The sequence below is a fragment of the Fukomys damarensis genome, unplaced genomic scaffold (genome assembly GCF_012274545.1).
Source record: "Fukomys damarensis isolate Sample0158 unplaced genomic scaffold, DMR_v1.0_HiC HiC_scaffold_3, whole genome shotgun sequence".
Classification (NCBI taxonomy): domain Eukaryota; kingdom Metazoa; phylum Chordata; class Mammalia; order Rodentia; family Bathyergidae; genus Fukomys; species Fukomys damarensis.
The window spans coordinates 43,666,894-43,683,281 of record NW_022900915.1 but is presented as its reverse complement, the minus strand read 5'-3'; the positions used below and the strand labels follow the sequence as shown (position 1 = coordinate 43,683,281).

Below are 16,388 nucleotides of genomic sequence, written 5' to 3'. Positions count from 1 at the left end.
GGGTGATTTCTTTTGAGGAAAATATATTAACACTGCATCTATAATCGTTTGGCAAGTAAAATAATAAAGTGACAAAAAAATCCATGCTCTAGCAGACATTGATCAGGGAGAAAAATTCCAAAATTTAAAAGTCAAAAGCCAAAACTATATCTGGAATAGTAACCATAGAAACAGTTATTAAAATTATAGAATGGAAGACAAATTTGGCAAAGATTTAGAGAAGAAGAAACTCTTGTACTTGTACTTGGTCAGTGTGAATGTAAACTGGTACCACCAGTTTAGAAGTAAGTTTAGGAAACAGTATAGAAGTTCCTCAAAAGATTAAAAATTGACTTACTATTCGGTTCAGCAATCCCTCAGCTAGGTATCAATCCAAAGCAACTGAATTGCCAACAAATATCTACACTCCCATACTCATTACAATATTATTCACCATATCCAAGATATAGAATCAACCTAAATATCCAACAGTGGAAAAATGGATAAAGAAAATGTGATAGAATGAAACTCAGATTTAAAAAGGAAGCAAATTCTGCCACTCTTGACAACAAAGGTAAACTGAGGACACTGTTAAAAGAACTATAAAGACCCAATTCAAATATGGGCAACTAAAATGATAAACATTTCTCAGACAAAGAAGAAAAAGCAGCAAATAAATGTAAGAAAAAAATGTTCAGTATCACTGGTCATCTGAGAGATGCAGATGAAAACAGCACTGAGATTCCACCTCACCCTAGAAAGAATGGCTGCTATGAAGAATAACAAATGCTGGCGAGGTTGTTGGGAGACAGCAACCTTTCTTCACTGTTGGTGGGAGTGTAGACAGTGGAAATCAATATGAAGATACCTGAAAAAACTAGGATTAGAGGTCCCACTTAAGCCAGCTATTCCTCTGCTGGGTATCTTCTTCAAAGAATTAAAAGAATCATACCACACCCATGTTTATAGCAACACAGTTTGTAATAGCTGAAACTTGGAAACAGCCCAATTGCCCATCAACTGGAGACTGGATAAAGAAGATGCATTTTTTAAAAATACGTAAAATGGAGTACTATTCAGCCATAAAGAATGAGACACTAGAGACATTTATAGCTAAGTGGATGCATATTGAGGCCAAACTCTTAAGTGAAATACACAGGATACACGTGTAAATACCAAATAGTTTCTCTGGTATGAAAAACTAAAAGTGTATATAAGGATCAAAATATATAATTGATTATGTGGAATAGGGAAAAAAGGTTTAAGGGGAGTAGGGGACATAGGAGGGGTGGGGGAAAGGAAAGAAGGGAAAAGAAAAAATATGAGAAAAGGAAAAAATGGAAACAAAGTCTGTGTAAATAGGGAAAGGTGGAGCAGGTGAAGGGAGGCAGGGGAATGAGGAAAAAATAAGAACCAAGATACATCATGTAAAGGTAAAAGTTCCCAATGATGAATGTAACTGTATCGTATACCTAAAATGTACCAATAAAGTTAATGGGGGAAAAAAGAAGCCAGTTGCAGAAGAACAAATACTTCCTAATTCCAGTTTATGTGGAATCTAAGTTTTATGTGGAATCTAGGCTCATAGAAGCAGGAACAAAAATGTTGAGTTGCCAGAGACCAAGAGAGGGAGAAATGGCCAGTGTTGGTTGAAGGGCACGGCATTCAATCACATGACAGCAATAAGTGCTGAATGCCCACTGTACAAAGTAGGCATACGATTACAACGCCATATTGTATACTTAAAATTTGCTAGGAAGCTGTATCTTAAGTATTCTTATTTCAAAGACCAAAACAAAAACCAGAAAAGGGTAAGGCCTACAGGTGACAAATTTATGGCATTGAATGTGAGAGTGGTTTCATGGGTGTATTCCTATCTCTAAACACATCAAGCTGTGCACACCATTTCTACAGCTTTTCCTATGCCAGTAACACTTTGATAATGTGGCTAAAAGTAAAATACAGAAAGCTGAAAACTGAGTTGAGATATCTCTCCAGATTAGAGATGTCTCTCAGTAAGTACACATGCAAAAGCCAACACAACATCTATAATGAGAAATGCTAAATGTCTATACATATAGCATGGTTGTAGAAAAACCTACATGCCCTGCAAATTTAAATTTTAGTTTGCAAAGCTTTTTATTTCCCAATTCAGGAGAAAAACCAGAACTAACCAAAAGGTGAAAAATAATCTGTTTTAAAGTAACTTTCCTAAATATAAAATTAATATCAATTACAGATATTTGAAAATTATATAAATTACACAGACAAAAAATAAAAATCATACATGAACTAAATACTAAGATAAATCACTTTAACATTTTAGACTATTTTTAATTAAAATATTGCTCATTTTTACCCCATTATGCCTCCAATTTATCTTTCAAATGCACTTTGTTATAGTACATTTATACACTCAATTCTATAAATAAGACATAACCACATATGAAAGAAGAGTAACTTTTAAACATGTTAAAATTTATACATGCAAGTGCAAGTGAATATTTCTCTTATTTCAAAGAATGCAACTACTGAAGAAAATATTTTTCAGAATTGTTCTTTAAGAAGTATGTTACAGCCAGAGATTTAGCTCAGTGGTGCCACCGCCTGCCTCACAAGTGCAAGGCCCTGAGTTCAATTCTCATTACCACCCCCAAAAAAAGTATGCTACAATTTGGCAATAAACATATTAATATCTGCCATAGGAATGATTCTGTAATGGATTGAATTTTACCAAAATCTACTGCTTGTTCCTTTTTTTTTTTCCTAGTTTCTTCACCAAGTCTTTAAAACCTATATAATTAACACATTAGACATAAGTTATGCTCATTTTCAGAAATTGTCCACTATTAAGAATTCAGGAAATCCCCATGAGAATTATAAAAGTGAGCAACACAAAACAAATATATTTTGAAAAAAAAACCAATTTCAATATAAAGTTACAGAAATCAAATTCAATTCTTCCACCAACCTCTAATTTTAAAAAGTCAGAGATGCATTAGCCCTGAAAAGCCATTGGCTTTAATAAAGATGTCACTTAGGAATAAGTTGATTCCCTGAATACTAAAATTTAAGATAAAATTAAACATGCAATTAGTATGGAATGTGCTAATATTTGTAATGTCTCACAAAATCCAAACACCGAATCACATAGTAATGTTGCTTTTCCTTTGAAATCCACTCTGTCTTATTCCCACCTCTGGTGAATGTTCATTTTCAAAGGCACTGAAAGTAGCAAGCGGATTTCTCAACCTCCTAGCTGTGAGCAGCCCTGGGATTGGAAGGGATGGGAGAGACCGTGACAGCAGACCATGGCCTGGCTCACCTCCTGAAGCGTTGCCGTGGGATTACTCCAGCGCTGCCCCCCAGGCCCCTACGGAGGGCAGCAGGGTGCGTCTTTCTCAGGGATGGAATTTCATGTCTTAACCTGCAGCCTGCCCACCATCTATCTCCTTGAGTACAGCACTGGCACTACCTCTGGCCACCCAGTCGCCAACGATCCTCTGTGGCTGACCGGCTGAAAGTTGCATGGCCATCCTGGTCCGAGGGACAGAAGAGCTGGGGTCACATGAAACCCAGATGCCTTCTGCTTTCCTGGTTGTGTCTCTGCTTTACTTTGTAACATCGACCAAAGGTAAAATTAAATAAATATATACATAAAAGCAAGGTCGTTCAGATAAACAGATAAACAAGGGTGTCCTTGTCCGCCCTTTTCTGACCACCGTTTGCTGCTTTCTCTTGATGTGCAGTGCATCCTTTACACCCTCCACGGTGCCAAGAGTGCCTGATCGGTACAGGGAGGGCCAGTATCCCATGAGGTCACTGTTTCGCCTCTCGTGAGTTATCCAGGGCCCACCATTTCCACATCCTAAGTCTCCATCCCTCCCTGTGCTATTCTGGGAATTCTAATTCTGGCCAGTTCTACGCTCTGGTGTAGGACCCAATTATTTTTGTTAGAAGAACAAGGTCTTTCTCCCTTTTGAGCCTGGTCCTGGTTTCTGAGGACTTTTGCACAGTGTGTCCCTTCCTCTCCCAACCAGCGCGGATCCCTCCTCCTTAGCATGGGGACTTCCTCAGGCTCAGCCCTACTTCCACCTCCAGGAATAGACTGCCTGCCCCTAAACACAGGGAACCCGCAGAGTTCCCCAGACCCTTCACAGTGCCATCTTCTCATTCTCAGATGAAGTTTCTCCCTGAGGAAAATTGTCCTTGCTTTGTTTCTTTTTTCCCATTCTACTTCCTGATATAATCAGCTATCTAAAATCAGACTTGCAGTTCTGAAAAATGTTTATGCCAAAGCCCACCCTTCCTTCAGAATTTAAGAAAATACAAATTCTCATTTTTATTTTTTCCTAGACTCTTCTGCTGTACTGTCTGATATTTCTATTAATCCATGATAAGTTTCATTTATGGAACAGAATTCTGTGGAGAAGATACAGTATTTAGTCTCGTGCTATATACCCAAAAAGGTACAAAAAGAGAATAGAATATTTATTCATTTAAAAAACTTACAGGCAAAATAAGAGCTTATTATATTTCCAGAAATCTTGTGACAAATCTCTTTGGATAATAATGAATGACTATTTCACTTATACAAATTTGGAATTTCACAAGTCAAACAGGGTAAGCAACACCCTTCCCAGCGTGGCATTAGGCTGCTGTCCAGCCTAAGGTTCTACAAGCCTTAAACACCCCTTGGCATTTCATTTTTAAACTATGAGTCCATATTAAAGGGAAATAAAGAAAGAAGAACACCGATTTATTAAGTGCCAAAACAAAGGAATAGATGATCTAGTGCATTTTTCAAAAACAGTGGTTAGAAAGGCGCCTGCCCGCAGCTCCTAGAGAACGAGCCACTTACATAGTCGTGGAAGGCCTTGGCTTCGCTCGAATGCTCACAGGTCTCCCGTCTCTCTGGAGCTGCACAGTAGAGATCCCAGAACACACTGCAAAGCAACCACAGGGACACTGAGAAAGCCATGAACACGGGGGAATCGCACTTAAGAGTCCAAGAGTCATGCAGTTCTTTATCCAAAAGTTCTTCAGGACACTATTTCTTTAACTTCATGAGAAGCATGGCTGCTCTTTATGCAACAAATGGATAACACCAGCCATCTTTCAAAATTGCCAATAAGAACTTTTCTAAAAGTCTAAACAATTTTAAAACAATGTTTTTATCGTGGTTCTGGGAATCAACCCAGACTTGCCAAAACATCAATCATTTAAATTTTCATCCTTATAACTGCCGTAAACATTACTTAGATTTGACTGAAGTAATGTATAATACTTTTACCATGAAGAACAGACACAGTAAATAATTTATTTTCTTTCTTTCTTTCCTTTTTGAGACAGGGTCTTGCTAAGCACTATACTGTCCAAGTTGTGCTCAAACTTAGACTCCTCTTGCCTCAGCCTCGCAGGGTGCTGAGATCACAGGCCTGTACCACCATGCCTGCTATGCTATGCTAATTTAATCATTAAGGGATAAAGTGGTTCATTAAATTTTTTAGGATAATTCCGTTGTCCAACTCACAGGCCTTCATTATTACCTTCATAATATACCTTCATTATTAAATAACACTGGTCAAATGAATATATGTTCATAAAATATCTTTATTTCCTGATCTTTTAGAAAAATAAGTAATTTTGAAAATAAAACAATCCAATCTAACTCCTTTTTTTCCTCCTATTAAAAATATATGTATTTCTTGCAAAACATAAAGCTCTGGTCATCCTTCCATTTATCAAACTAACAGCAAGCATAAGAAAGGTACTCAAAGACCAGGAAAGCAATTGGGTAAAATACTGGTTTTGCACAAAGGCAATTATAACATTGATGCAGTTATTTTTATTCCATCTTTCCATTCCTATAAAAAGGGAAGGTTGGCTAAGCCCATGGTCAAAATGGCAGGCTTAGGGCAGTATGTATCTGAGAAAGATGCCTGTTCTCTGAGAACCAGCTATGGGAACCCTTGAGCAAGCTTTTTAAACTGCCAGAAACACCGTTTCCTCCTCAATATACTAGGACTTCTAGGAAGATTAAATGATATAACATAAGGCCCATGTGTGCCCTATGGTAAGCACATAGTGTGAATTAATGAATACAGTCACAAGCTTGCATAAAAGCTTAAAATCATACATAGTTCTAGGACCACCAACAAGACAGCGACAGAGGTAGTAAGAGCATAATAAAACTGGATAAACTGAACCTGAATTGCTGACTTTCAAAGACTCATGTAGTCAGGATTTTTCCTCTGCTGGGAGATAACATTCCAAAGGCCTTACGACACAACGTAAGTTCACAGTTCAGGAAAATAAGATTACCCCAGAGAGGAAGAGCATGAAAGATTGGGTACTGCCAAAATTTCCTTGAATGCAATGCTTATTATTTCCTTTCCTATTAAGTGGAAAGAAAATTGATTACTTATTAAATTCCTACAATAAGCAAGGAATACAAAGAAGGTAAGAACAAAAGTAATTTAAGTAACTTTCAATATTTTTACAAGTGTGAAAGTAATTGTACTTGTCCTCCCTAGAGCTCTACTAAGATAAAAAGTACGAGACCTGTCGATATTCAAGGATACCACTAAAATTTTCACCTGGATCAAGTTTGTTATGAATTGTGGTCTACTGCAATTACTTGTCTTCATGTTCTTAAGGAACTTCAAAGCCCTGAAAGCCAGAACTTTTAAATGTAATGTTTAAATTGTATGTAGTTTAATCAGATATCATAAATAATATTATGACAAGCATCTGAATAGCTTTTCTTGTTCCTTAATTTTCTTATTTTCCCAGCAAGTACCATAAGAGCTCTAAAATTTTTTTCTATCATAGTACTTTTAAGTGATTTGGTGTTTTAATTGAGTACAGCCTACAAGTTATTAAACAAATACAAGAAATGATTACTTACATATGTAACTACATTAAATATTTGTCAGAGAATACTGTACTGTTCTACTTCTATTTTAGGTTTGTCCTCACTGAAGTAGTATGAGTCAAATTTGTAAGATCAAGCTTAGAGAAAATAAAACAAGTTAGTAATAATTTTAAAAATAAGTTTTTATGTGTAATTTCTAAGAACCCCATATGGCTTCCATGTCATCTCCAGTAAAGGTGAAGGAATGTACCCTTTAAAAATGTTATCCATGCAAGCCTTGACCTCAGGCCCCATCTTGCATCACTCAAGATGCAACTTTGTGTGCTTTCTGTGCTCCACCAACAAACGCTAATTAGGCACCAAAGGGGATGGGGCATCAAGAAGAGTTAAAGGATTCTTATAAAAACAGGGCAACTCTTCATTTAAAATTAAAACACAACTTATCAGGAGAGTTTCAGAACTGTCTATAATAATGTTATATCTTATGAAAATTAAAGGATAAAATTAATTTTAAAATTAAAAACATATGAACAAATTTATGTTTAATGCTAGGATATGTGTGTTTTAAAATATGCTTCACCTATTTTAGAAGCATCCATATTTTCTTACATCTAAGAATTGTAGGTAGGAAAGATAAAAAAATATTTTCTTTTCTAAAAGTTCGACAATCCTTTGGCCCAGTAAGACGAGTCTAGTAGTATTGTGACACAGTGTAGACGGAGCTTCAGAGTTCTTTGCTCTCGGCCCCCTTGGGAACCAAGGCACAAGTTGAGTGGGTTATAGAAGACTAATAAAGTGCAGTCACAATACTGAAAAATGATTGGCTACACCTCAGCAATAAATGCTGCGGTAAGAACACAGTGTATTATTTTGTCCACATTCTGTAATTGATCCATGCTTGGCTTTGTGAGATAGCAGATGAATGACTTTATTTTTACAGTCTTATTTTGAAATTTAGAAAATAAAGAGGTTAAGGAAGTCAAAATCAGAGAACCTCTACAAATCCTTCATGAAATAAAAAACAAGATTAAACAGTATTTCTTCCTCAAATATTATTTCAGATATTATTAAATGCCTAGCCTACATAATATGCTATGTTATATACTGCCCAAGAAAAAGACATATAATCCATGGCACATATGAATCTAAAACTATGGATGAGCTGAACTACAATTAATCAATTAATTAAAATAATTAAATGTAGAAGTTCCATTTCATAAGTCACACAGATTTCACAAATATTGTGGGCAGATGCTTACAGCTCATATTATGGTCATGGTATTACTATACAAAACTATGGGCTATCTCTTAGAGGAAGAACCAGGCATCTTGGGAGGTAAGGCTACAGCAACACTCGATGTGCCCCTCACTGGAGAGATTTTACTGGGGTGCTTTATTCGTCTTCCATAACCCACTCACCTTGTGCCTGGGTTCCCAAGGGGGCCTAGAGAAAAGAACTCTGAAGCTCTATTCAGACAAACTTCTCTCTAGAGCCTGAGATGCTGGGGACTGAAGAGTTTCTTGATTCCTCTAATCCCTACACATGTTAAGTTTGAAAGCAGAATATTATCTTTGAAATGCATCTGATTATCATAGACATTCTCTTATTCCTAAACAGCAACAAGTGAAAAAATTTTCATTTTCCAAATGGAAAAAGATGCTAAACATAGAGAAGCAAAATTTATAAAATATACCAGTTTGGTTCTTGTCTTATTTATTATTATTAGAGCCTTCCCTGAATAAACTGAAGAAAAACATAACATCCCCAACTTAGTGATTCTTACCCAAACACTTATGGCAATATGGAGATGGGGCTAGGCCTTAGTACTAAGGGAACACAGAAACAGACAGCTGCCAGGAGAGTCCAGGAAGGCTAACAAATGGGCTAGGTGTGTCCCAGAAGACAGGGTGCTAACATAATACACAGCCTGCATGCTGCTAGTCAGATCAACGGCCTTCTGAAGATAAAAATTAAAACATAAAAGACAAAAACCTGAGGACAACTATTTTTCTGAAGAACAAGTCATACTGTTGTAAGCTCAAGCCACAACTGCTGAGGACGTCATTTCTCTAAGATTGGGCCAAAAATACTTCCATGAATGTGAGCTGCTCATAATACCCTGGTGAGCTGTTTGGATCTGCCATGGCTCACGAAGGTCTCCGTGTCAGAGGCGCACTCCCCAGTGGTGCTATCCAGGGGTGGTGCATCCTTGAAGACATGGAGTCTGAAGAGAGGTCTTCTGATTCCTCCTCCTCCTCCTGTGTCCCAGCACCTGAGGTGAATGGTCATTCCACCATGCACCCCACCATGAGCTGCCACAGGCCAGAGTCACCCATGGGACCTCCAAACTGAGACAAAATGAAACCTTTCCTTTTTGTAAGGTGATTATCTCAGGTGTTCATAATAGAAGGTTGACTAATACTATCTTGAATGAAGAAAACTATCCATTCATAACACCAAGGATGCTTTTACATAACATACGCATGGACCTCCTCCTCATCTTAGAAATTTCACATATGTGTACTTGTATTATTCTTTGAGATTACTTAATACTTTAAAAATGAAAGCATAAATTTTGCTCCCCTATAACAAAATTCTCACAAAATTCCTGCATTAGTAATAGATTCTTTTTTTTTTTGGTACAGGGGATTGAACTCGGGTCCTTATGGTTGCAAGGCAGGTGGTAGAACCACTAGATTCACATTTTAAAGTATAATCAAAAACGAATAACTTAGCCGGGTGTGGTAGCGCACGCCTGTAATCCCAGCACTCGGGAGGCTGAGGCAGGAGGATCACTGTGAGTTCGAGACCAGCCTGGGCTACATAGTGAGTTCCAGGTCAGTCTCAACTACATAGTGAGACCCTGTCTCAAAAAAACAAAAAAAACGAATAACTTGGGGATTTAGCTCAGTGGTTCTGCTGCCTGCCTCGAAAGCATAAGGTCCCGAGTTCAATCCCCAGTGCCAAAAAAACAAAAAATCAAAAAACAAACAAACAAAAAAACCTTAACATTTAATGAGTACGTACTAAATTTAAGTATCATAGCCTAGGCATTATACATTTAAGTCTTTGATTCTCCTAATTACTATCCCTTTGATATATGAGAAGCTAAGATACAGAAAAGTTAAATAACACAGAGTGAGTTAGTGACACAGTTTGACTTGAATATTACATTATTTTACTTCTAATGGAAGTATGGAACCACCAGTTCATTTTCATAGCTCCTTATTTGGATTAGGGACAGGTTTATACTGCTTTGTGATTAGGCAACGTCAGCTGTTATAGGAGTATGGTAGATGCAAGCACTGTCATTCCATCTTTGACCCCAGAAGGAATACTCTCTCTTTTCCTGTGTGTCCTGTGGAACTACCCTTGTCTTACATGCAGCTGCCGTGATCTGTGAAGGCCTCCATACAGACAGGGCTCGGGCATTTTCCAAGTCTCTTTTTATACACATTGCCTGACTTCTGCCATTCATGATGTTCAAATAGGAAATGTAATTAAAGCTGTATTAATAGTAGTGAGTTGCTGAATCCAGCCCTGTGGTTAATAAATATTGTGCTATTGGGATGAGCTCTGATTACAATTCAGAAAACTTCAATTCTACTCCTAAATTTGACCTTGAAGAAATGTTTTTTTCCTGATTTCTTTATGTAAAAAGGAAGAACACAGTACCTGTAATCAGGGGTCTGTACAGATACGAAGAGATGACAAGAATGCAAGTACTTTCAAAAGAAGTTTAAAGGTATTAAAACTGTGCCACAAAAGTCACATATTGCCAGTATATTCAGGAAAAGCAGTTTTCTTATTAACTAATCCAGTTTGCCTCACCTTCCTTCCCAGTTCTTCACCCTTCACGGAAGAGCCCATTCGGGTTTTCTCCCTACAAATGATACTCTGTATTCTTCATCCGTTTTCATCTCCAGGCTAAACTGTGTCTTTTCTTTACAGCCTAACCACACCACTTTTTTTCTTTCTCTTCCTTATGCTTTCCTACCTTTCTTACCAATTATACTCCTTCTGTCCTAATAGTCACCTCCCCTGTCTTATATAATGAATGCTCAGTTTAACTCAATTCAAATAGGCTTAGTTACGCAATACCTGCTCAAAGAAAACCTACAAGACAAAAGTCATAATACACCATTCCAGTGAACGAGCTGACTCCAATATGACTGATTTCATGCAGGTATTTGCTGACTTTTAGTTCTACCTGGTATCGCTCATGACAATCATTAGCATGCTAGCACACTGCAGTGCTAGAGTTCTAACTGACATGTGAAAGAAACTGAACCCTATGATAATCTGAATTATTAACCCATTTTCTCAGTGATGTTACATAATTGCAGAATATAAATGTATGGGCCTAAAATTATTTTTAAAGGTGTCTTCAATTTTATGTGGAAGAACTGGGGATGTTTACAGATAGGAAGCTGGAGCAGGCAAGTGAGGGCTGAGAAAAGGAAGCGAACCTGGAGGGAGGGAGCTGCCTGCCCCTCTCCTGTCCAGGCCTCGGGCCCTGTTCCTCCTGGACTCCCTTCTGCTCCTCTGTGCTTGTAAACCCTTTGCACGCCCTCAGCCTTGCGGTTGGCGGAGCTCTTCCCTCCATCCCGACAGGGGAGCTGGACTGCACAGGGCACCGAGCGTCCTCCCTGCCCACTGCCCAGAAGTCCTCCGGCCGCTCTCACCCCGAGGAGCCCGGATTTTGGGCTGCTCTTCTGGGAAGCTTCCAGGTTGCCTACGCTCTTCTTTCTCCATCACTCTCCTTCCTTTCCGTGTACTGTTCTTTGATGATCCTCTTAATCCACCTACATGTCAATGTTGATTCCCAGGTTCCAGACCCAGGCAGATGCTGCTCCCCTCTGTCCCACAGGACAGTGTCACCTCCAGTTCCCCTCTGCTGTGCAGCTGAAGGGGCTGAATCCTACCTGAGCAGCCACCTTGGGGCTAAGACTGGCTGACTGGCTCTGAGCTCTGCGCAGCTCCGGGTGTAAAGGCCCAGCCAAGGCGGGAGCTCCCCAGCCGCGCTCTCCTTATACCCACTTCCCTCTCAGCAGTGCCATCCACGCCATCCTGCGAATCTAGGCCTTGGGAGTTCGGCGGCCTTGCTGCCTGGAACCTCTCGCCTTCTCTCCTTTCACCTGCACCGTTCAAGTGTCAGGCAAGCTTGCCTTGGTTCTCAGCTCACTTCAACCTGTCTCTATGCTGATGCCAAGTGAGCGGCACATGGGACCTGCCATGCACCTTGTCTAAAATCCACAGGCCCTGGGCTCAAATCCCTCATGTATTCTAGCACTTCATGATCTGGCCCCACTTTCATCTACTGCTCCTACATTTTCCTACTGCTCCTATGGGTCGACTGCTCGATTGCCTGTCATACCCTAAGTGCACACCGCCCTCCTTTTGAGATTGTATGCTGACTGGTCCTTCCCAAAATGCCTTTTTCTCACTCAACCTTCTCTCGTGATGCGATTAACTGCTTCTACTGAGGTGAGCATTGCTTCTGCTCTGGGCTTTTAACCAACACTGACTTCTTTTATGAGAGTTTTAGCTGCTGAACTCTCCTACTACTGACCTCTCCTTTCTTTGAAAGTAGCATAGTTTTTACTTTGTAAACATTTGCTGAAGAGGCTTACAAAATGGGAAGATTCTCATTTCAAATATCCTACAAAAAGAGAAAAAGAAGTCGTAATAGTACAATTGGCCCACCCAAGGATCTTAATTTGACCAAAGACACAAGCAGTAAGCTCTGGAAGAATATATACTCTCCTAATCATCTAGACCTCAACAGCAGCAACAGCCTTCCTGCTCCATGTAAAAAGACAACCACCATCACAGTCCTGAACCTTCACTGGAACACAGCTTAGGAAGCCCAGTTCTCTCTAGAGAAGTATGACAGGCATCTGCTGGCTCTGAAGCCCAAAGAAGGGGCCTCTGTACACAATGACAAAGGGTCTAGACATTTTCCATAAGAGGGGATTCACAACTCTCATCCATTCGGAAGATTCCACGACTTCAAGATTGTGAAGAATCACGTATTTATACAGATGAAGTAGGTGCTTCAGGAGTATGTTAATAGCTTTAGGGGGATAAATACTAAAAACATTAAAAATACTCTTTTAAAAAAAGAAATATTCTTCCTATATATTTGCATGTACTAGATTTAAGGGAGAAAAAGTTTGAAAATATTTATGGGCCAATTATATGAAATTTATTGATATCTCCTATTAAATATGCATGGTCACTCAGAAGATCAAAGCTGTACAGGAAGGACACCCTTGAATCATCAGAGTAATATGACAAGAAAAAGCAGTGGTGCATCTGTAAGAGGTGCACCTTTGGACAGCTAAGAACAACAAACTAAAGTTTACAGAAGCAAAAAGCCAAAGACCACAAGTTACTGTCACTCATCTAGAGCATGGGACTGATTTAAGTTCACAAGAAAGCTTATAAAAAGGAATAGGTGCATGAAATGAACACACTAATGGGAAACTCTTCAAAGGCTCCCTCTGTTAACCCACGGATCCAGCAGGGACAGGTGTCTTGCAGACCTAACTGGAAACTCGCAGAGCGTCAGGTGTGAGCGGTGAGAGGCCTCGGTGACATTCAGAAATGTTAGCGATTTACAGTCCAGATCCCTAAATGCACACTGTGTGAACTGAGCTTGGACACTGGCAACACTGTACAGGAGAACAGCGGAACCCCAGGAAAGCAGCACAGTGGGCGTGCTTAACTGTCAGGACTGTGGCTCCAAATACAGGAACGAAGCTCAGCCGGAGGCTGCACCTGCTCCTGCCACAGGCACGTGAGGAAAGACAGAAACCACAACTACAACTGACCCAGTGCGGTCCCGTGCGCCCATGGGGCCCGGGGAAGGCACGGTCTCAGGACAGACCCGGAAACGTGGTGTTATGTAAAGACAAGGAAGCACCTGCCCAGCACTAGCACAGCTCTCCTCTTCTAAGGAACGGGAACGTGAGGTGCTAACAAGCAATGCTTCTACGGAAGGCGGAAAGAGCTGAGCTCCCTGTGCAGAAACTGCCTCTGCCACCTGCTCTGCACAGAAGCCAAACACCTGGGCATAGTGGTGCCACCCTGATGGCAGCCCCATCAATACCGTCTGACCATGGGCACAGTGGTGCCGACGAGGTATGGACACACCAATGTCCCCATGCGTTAGTGTGCACCAATAGCAACCAGGCCTTCCGCACTGCGTGGCCTTCTGTGTGCTCCTAGTCAGCTCTGTATCTGTATGGTATGGACACACCAATGTCCCCATGCGTTAGTGTGCACCAATAGCAACCAGGCCTTCCGCACTGCGTGGCCTTCTGTGTGCTCCTAGTCAGCTCTCTGTATCTGTACAGATTATAAGTGTTTTTTTAAAATTATTCTTCACTTTTAAAAGCTCAGCGTGACCATTTTCCTTTCCCTCAGTAGAGGTCCCCAGGCCTTGTCTGCAATCTGAACAGAAACCGACTTTCTTACTGTCAACCTCCAGACGCCCACACTGTCTTCCTAGAGTGGCAGAGCCTGCCATCTCCTCTCTCCCTCCCAGGCAGGCACTGTGCTCCGGCCATCCCAGCTAGGGCAGCCTTGGGGTGCACACCACTGCCCCTCAGCCGGGTCCTTGTGCACACACACAGGCGGGGTCTCTCCCGCCCAGCTGGGAGGCCTCCCCGTCAGAGCTGACCCCGCGCTCGGACTGACCACACCCACCGTTCCCACTTCCTGAGCCCCAGTGCCTTCTCCACCGACCAATCATCCTGCAGAAGCCACCAGCAGCCTCGGCCTCTCCCCCACACTAAGGACTGTCACTCCTACTGCTACTGTTCACCTAAGCTCTCTTCTTCCTTCTCTAACCTCCCTTATTCTTAGTTGCTCAGACGTGACTCTCCTTGGTGCTCCTCTACCTCCTTGGCTGTCTCCTTCATAAGCTCCCCTTCGTCCTTATCCCTACAGCATTACTCATGTAACCAACTTCTACAAAGCCCACTCATCCCTTACGGGAGGACCACACCACTCACCTGTCTTCCTCTCTTCTGACACCAGGTGCATGTGCCCGGCTGCCTGCCCAACAGCCCCACATGGGTGGCATGGATTTGGAGTCCAGTGCACCCAGAAGCTTAGTGCCTCCCCAGACCTACGTGTCACATCCCACTCCACCCCCTACTCCCACACTCACTGCCATGGCTCTGGGTGCTTCTCTGCTTCTGGATGTCCCTGCTGAGTCCCCGGTGACACTCGACCGTGGTCACGTGCGATATTGTCAGACCTCTCTCCTGTATTGTCTCTGCAACTACACCTAACTCCCTGCTCGCTAACCCAGCCTCGTCCCTAAGCACACCATCACCTCAGTGTCCACCACACTGAAACTCCCCTCTTCCTGCATGGCGCACCGTCTCTGCTTCGTCCGGGTCCTGTGCCCAGTATGACGACATTCTCCTCCATCTCTCCACGTCTCTCTGGCCAGCTCTCTACACACTGCAGCCTCAGTCCAGACAGCAGCTCCTCCAGGTGAAATGGGCTCAGCCTGTGCCTACACCACACTCAATGCTCCCCTAATGGTACAAGCTGCTTGTTTTCCATACACTGGCCCGAGAGGGACGGAGGGATGTGCATCCATTTTATTTGCACTGTGTCCCTATCTGGAGTACTGCGCCTGGCATATACAAGGCTCTGAAAAGCTTTGTTGACAGAGTACAATAAATAAATGCTACTAGGTCTGCAAAAAGGAATTTGCCCAAAGCCTCATGAGTAAATAAAACTTTAAAAGGTACCACTGCTATGGCAAAAATCCCCCCCAAAGCCCACTTTTAAAAATCCAAGTGGATATTTCAGTATCTGTTGAACACTAAATCAGAAAAGTATTTCTCAAGAATATGCTTGTTCTTTTCAAGAAAATGAAGATAAAAATGACATCAGTACCTGCTTATTTATAACTCACTCCCCTCTTGTTCTTGGAAGATTTTGTTTAATGAGTGGCTACTATTTTGGAATAGAATTGGCCTCTTACAAAAGATGCCAATCAAGCCATTATTTTCACTCCCAATTCCCCCAAGCAGAGAAATGAGGGTTCTAAGAAGCTGGAATGGCCAGTCAAAGCTGTGGTTACTCAGCTAGTGGACAGCACATGACAACTTGCTAGACAAGAAAGAGCAACCCCACAGCTGGTCAGTAAGCAGAAATCCATGCACACTGTAAGTGCCAGGTCATGTGTTACTACTACAGACTGAAATGCATCTCCTCAGACTCCCTATGTGACCATGCCTGGAGATGCAGCCCTTGGGAGATAATTGTGTCCAGTTGAGGTCGCAAGGTGAGGACCCCCACAGTGGGGCCAGAGTTAGAGATGGCTGTCTCCCCCACTGCCTGGCATTTTGTTATGCAGTAATAGAAAATGATACCGTTGAAGAGTCCACATACGAGTTTCAATTCCTTCTTGATTCAGGAGCAGTATCTTTACATCGAATATCAGTAATCTGGTTTTGATTTTTTGTTTCTTAAAAGTGTTACTCCTCAGATAACAATTTTAGA

General features: G+C 41.2%; 1 protein-coding gene across 4 annotated transcripts in view; it reads right to left on the bottom strand.

Annotated features, from left to right (window-relative positions):
• Nucleotides 1–16,388, bottom strand: part of Ssbp2 (single stranded DNA binding protein 2) — a 256,100-nt gene that overhangs the window by 136,861 nt on the left and 102,851 nt on the right. For all 4 annotated transcript variants that reach the window (XM_010642855.3, XM_010642858.3, XM_010642864.3 and 1 more), the window contains exon 4: nt 4,841–4,925. In XM_010642855.3, the coding sequence (XP_010641157.1) occupies nt 4,841–4,925 (85 nt within the window). The remainder of the gene's footprint in view (nt 1–4,840; nt 4,926–16,388) is intronic.